This window comes from Mus caroli, unplaced genomic scaffold (assembly GCF_978045245.1).
Source record: "Mus caroli unplaced genomic scaffold, Mus_caroli_1 scaffold_4, whole genome shotgun sequence".
Classification (NCBI taxonomy): domain Eukaryota; kingdom Metazoa; phylum Chordata; class Mammalia; order Rodentia; family Muridae; genus Mus; species Mus caroli.
This window is the reverse complement of record NW_028227259.1, coordinates 98,247,039-98,251,534: the sequence shown is the minus strand read 5'-3', so window position 1 is coordinate 98,251,534 and position 4,496 is coordinate 98,247,039. Positions and strand designations below refer to the sequence as shown.

The window sequence follows — 4,496 nt, the reverse complement described above, 5'->3', positions numbered from 1 at the left end:
TCCAATTCCAGTTTGGGATTGGAGGGTGTGGCTACAATAGGGAGGGGTGAGCACAGAGGTATATAAAGGCACCAGTGGATCCAGAGCACACATTCAGTGACCTGCAGCCTGGATAACTGTCTGGTGCAACTGGAACTTGGAGACCTATCTGCAGTGCTCAACTGGTATGTACTGGTGTTTCCTGGAGGAATGCAGTTTGATGTAGAGAAGTTTAGACTCCTTTAGAGGAACAGGTTGAAGACCTTGAATTTCATTCCAAATGAATTTTTAGCCTCATCACCGATATATTTCCATGATAGCTTGCATAGTTCACTAGTGTGCTTCATATAATCTTTGGAGACAAGGATTCTGTATCTTGATCAAACTCTCTTAGAACTGGCCATGTGGCTCCTGGGAACCTGGAAATCAGATCTGACTAACCTGTCCCTCATGATTCCCCTTCACTGAATTTGTGTGTGTGTGTGTGTGTGTGTGTGTTTGTGTGTGTGTGAGAGAGAGAGAGAGACAGAGACAGAGACAGAGACACACAGAGAGAGAGAGAGAGAGAGAGAGAGAGAGAGAGAGAGAGAGAGAAGCTGGCTCATATGGTAGACATGTGTTCCATGTATGTTTGATCTCCTTCAATACCCATTTGTTGGAGTGATACTTGTGAGTTATGCATATGTATTGCGTTAGACTTTGCTTTTCATCTTTTCCACATAGCTTTGCTCTGTGTACATGATCTTTTTCCCAGACACAAGAAACCCTAAAAATTGTAGAAATGCACTGAAGTCATTCTGCTTACTGGGAATTAATATTGCTCCGCATCACAAGGATTTATGTTTGGTTGGTTGGTTGGTTGGTTGGTTGGTTGGTTGGTTGGTTTTGTTTGATTTCTGATTTTTTTTTAAGACTGTTTTTGTGAAAGGGTCATACAAAAAGGATTTTGATTTGAAAATTATGTGCTCATTTGTTTGATAGAATGACCCTGGTTTTGGGAGTCTGCCTTTCCACCACCAGTTTATGTTGAAGAGGTTAAATGATTTCTCTGTCACTCTCAGAGTAGTAACTCTGAAGCTTAGTGGTTGATGTAATGGTGAGGAAGTTTTAAACACTTTGTCTTGAAAGTATATTTTTTTCTGAATCCTTCCCAAGGAGCCTTCTGACTGGAGACCGAAGAGGATGAGTGTTCAGACTCTGTCCACACTCCAGAAGCTGGCATTGCAGGCTCTGCTGAGAGATGAGGCTTTGGCCTTGTCCTCTCTGGAGGAGGTGCCTTTTCTGCTCTTCCCAGCACTGTTCAAGGAGGCCTTCGCCTGCAGACTTAAGAAGCTCATAAAGGCAATGGTGGCTGCCTGGACTTTTCCCTGTCTCCCTGTGGGGGCTTTGATGAATTCACCTAACCTGGAGACGTTGCAGGCTGTGCTAGATGGAATAGACATGCTACTGACAAGAGAATCTCACCCCAGGTGAGTAATAATCAAGTCGTCTATAAGGGAGCAATTGGGTACACAGTAGAGATTGTGGGGTCAGGGAGAATGGCTTCTGATGGGATCATCAAGCAGTGGTGCAGGAACCTTGAAGCTATTGTCTTCTTGGATTAAGGACAGTTGCCAGTGGATTACAGCTTACTATATGTAATCTCTAGAATGAGCCTATCCCTGGTTTCCCACAACCACTATTACTGGGACTAAGGAGAAATAAAGAGTAACTTAGTGGAAGGAAAGTGGTCAGGTCTACACATGCAGCTCAGGGAAAGATTCTGTAGCATGCTTGCGTGCACATTGCACTCTGTTTAAAGTAATTACACCATAACAAGATGGGCGAGACTTGAGTTTAGAGTCAGGTACTCAAAGCTGACTGACTGTAGTCATGTCTGCTGATATTTGACATGTTTCACTCCAAGCAGGGGAAAACTTCAGGTTCTGGACCTGAGGAATGTGCACCATGCCTTCTGGGACATATGGGTTGGTGCAGAGGATGGTAGCTGTTCTTCAGAGCCCTTGGATGAGAAGCCTACGGTAGTGAAAGTCCTTCCAAGATATGCACGGAGGAGGCAGCTGAAGGTGGTAGCTGACCTGTGCCTCAGGCCCCGCCAGGATGAGTCACAAGCATACTTCTTGAAGTGGGCCCAGCAGAGAAAGGACTCCCTACATTTGTGCTGTATAAACATGAAGATCTGGGCTATGCCCGTGACCTTTGTCTTAGAGATTTTGAACGTCTTTCATCCAGAGCACATAGAGGAATTGGAACTGAACACTGAGTGGAATGTGTTCAATCTGGCCCGTTTTGCTCCCTGCTTCGGGCAGATGAGAAATCTTCGCAAACTTCTCCTGGCACCCCTCTATAAGAACGTCTTCAAGATTTCCAATAGAACAGGAGACAGAGAAGACATGTGTGTCAAGGAGTTCATTTCTATCTTCTCCAAATTCAATTGTCTCCAGCATCTCTCCATGTGTGGTGTCCACTTTCTCATAGACCATATGAATCAGGTCTTCAGGTAAGCAAGGAGGGAGAGCTGGGTTACCTAGCCGAGCATTTTTTCTTGTCCATTTAAAGGATTATTCGTGTTCCCTGCCTGACAGTTAGCCACCTGGAACAAATTTTAGGGACCCTTTAGAATATGGATGTTATGTGAGATTCAAAGACTCAAATAATTACTCCTGAAGCAGAAGACTGAAGGGAGGTAAGGAGTAGCTCAGATCAGGTCAGAAGGGACTGTAATTCTTCTTGGAATCACGGCCAACAGGGGGATGAGGATGTATTTAGGAGATGGGGGAGATCATCAAAGTGAGGAGGTGAGCTCTGTGCTAAGATCTGTGGGAACAGCCTACTATCTTCCCCTACTTTCCCATGAGTGAAGGGTTTTGAGCCCCAGTACTGTGGAGTACAAGGGACGTGAGGGATTGTATGGAACTGTAAGGGATAGCAAGTGTGACAGTTCAGATGCTGCGATTAAATGCAGCTTTGAATGAGCCCACATGTAATATTCCTAGATCCTGTCAGGACTCTCTTGCTATGGAAATTCCTCTATGTGTCTTAGGGGCTAAACTGGTTTTCTGCTTGAGACTGAAGTCCGCTGATTTTGTGTGGGTTTGACTTGACTAAGCTGATTTCAAAAGGAAGCATCTCAGATAATATCTATGGTCATTTGGTCACACTGAACTTGGTCACCTGGTCACTTCTATGACTGTGTAAACCCCACTCCATGCTCTTCATTACCATTTGCCTGAACTAACCATCTGGTCTCATTTATCCCTAGGTGCCTGATGACATCCTTGGAGTCCCTCTCCATCACTCACTACCAAATTTCACAGTTAGACTTGGATTCCTTCTCTTGCTGTCAGAGTCTCTTTCAGCTAAAACATCTGGAGATGAAAGGTGTGGTCTTACAGGTTTTGGATGTGATGCCTCTGAGAGGTCTCTTAGAGAAAGTAATGAACACTCTTGAGACTCTGAATTTGCAGGGATGTAGGATGAAGGACTCCCAGCTCAATGCACTCCTACCTTCCCTCATACAATGCTCTCAGCTCACCAAGATCAACTTGTACAACAATGACTTCTCCATGCCCATCCTGAAGGACCTTTTACAGCACACAGCCAGCTGGAGCAAGATGAATGTGGAACAATACCCTGCCCCTCTGGAGTGCTATAATGAGTTGGGCCATGTCTCTGTAGAAAGATTCGCCCAGCTCTGTCAGGATCTCATGGATACACTGACAGCAATAAGGCAGCCCAAGAGCCTCTCTTTTGCTACACGTAAATGCCACAAATGTGGCGAGCGCTGTGTCTATGGCCAGGGACTCAGACTTTGTTTTTGCTGGAGGTGAACATGGATACAGAACTTCTGCATGTGAATAAATGACAAGTTTGGGACACATCTCTGATGTCGGTTGCTCAGAGACTGTGACTTCAGGCAGTGTACAGATGCTTGGAAAGAAAAGGATGAACAATAACTGGGATCTTGGAGGCTGAGCTTGACCTGGGGAACAGAGAGATGGACTGTGCAGTGATAAAGACAACTTGGGTGGCTTGAGTGGACTCTGCCGGGAAAGATTAACTAGATCCTTTTTCATGGACTTGTAAACTTTTTGTTCTTCACTGTACTATTAAGTGAATGCATAGAACATGGGTTCTTTAGATGTTATTCCTGTTGTCTGAGTAGAATAAAGTATCTAATTTTAAGCATTCTGTAGCAACTGCCCTCTGTTGAGAGTCAAAATGAACACATGGATGCCAGACATATCATGATTCAAAATCTTGGGTAGGTGGATAAAGTTATCAGCTAAGGTGGTTCACATATGGATATCTTGATTGGCTGGTGGTAAAAAAGAAGTCATAAATACAATCTCCATGTCTCTTACACTCCTTCTTTCTTTCTTTCCCTCACCCTGTCTCCCTGTCTGCCTCTCAACTTCACAGGCCTTGTTGCTTGGAACCTGTGAACCTGCTGGAAGTTTGCTCACAGAAAATTCCTTTCATGCTCTTCAGAAAAACAAACAAATCAACAAACAAAA

General features: G+C 44.4%; 1 protein-coding gene across 1 annotated transcript; it reads left to right on the top strand.

The window, feature by feature from the left end:
• The first annotated feature begins 1,161 nt into the window (after positions 1-1,161).
• On the top strand, positions 1,162-3,809 carry LOC147005243 (PRAME family member 8-like). The gene is made up of 3 exons (XM_085836250.1): positions 1,162-1,448; positions 1,889-2,479; positions 3,242-3,809. The coding sequence occupies exons 1-3, from the start codon at positions 1,162-1,164 to the stop codon at positions 3,807-3,809; spliced, it is 1,446 nt and encodes a 481-aa protein (XP_085692376.1).
• The last annotated feature ends 687 nt before the right edge of the window (positions 3,810-4,496 follow it).

Coding starts and splice junctions, on each gene's coding strand:
- LOC147005243 (XM_085836250.1), top strand. CDS start 1,162: ATGAGTGTTCAGACTCTGTCCACACTCCAGAAGCTGGCATTGCAGGCT. Junction 1,449..1,888: donor ACAAGAGAATCTCACCCCAG/GTGAGTAATAAT, acceptor CACTCCAAGCAG/GGGAAAACTTCAGGTTCTGG. Junction 2,480..3,241: donor CATATGAATCAGGTCTTCAG/GTAAGCAAGGAG, acceptor ATTTATCCCTAG/GTGCCTGATGACATCCTTGG.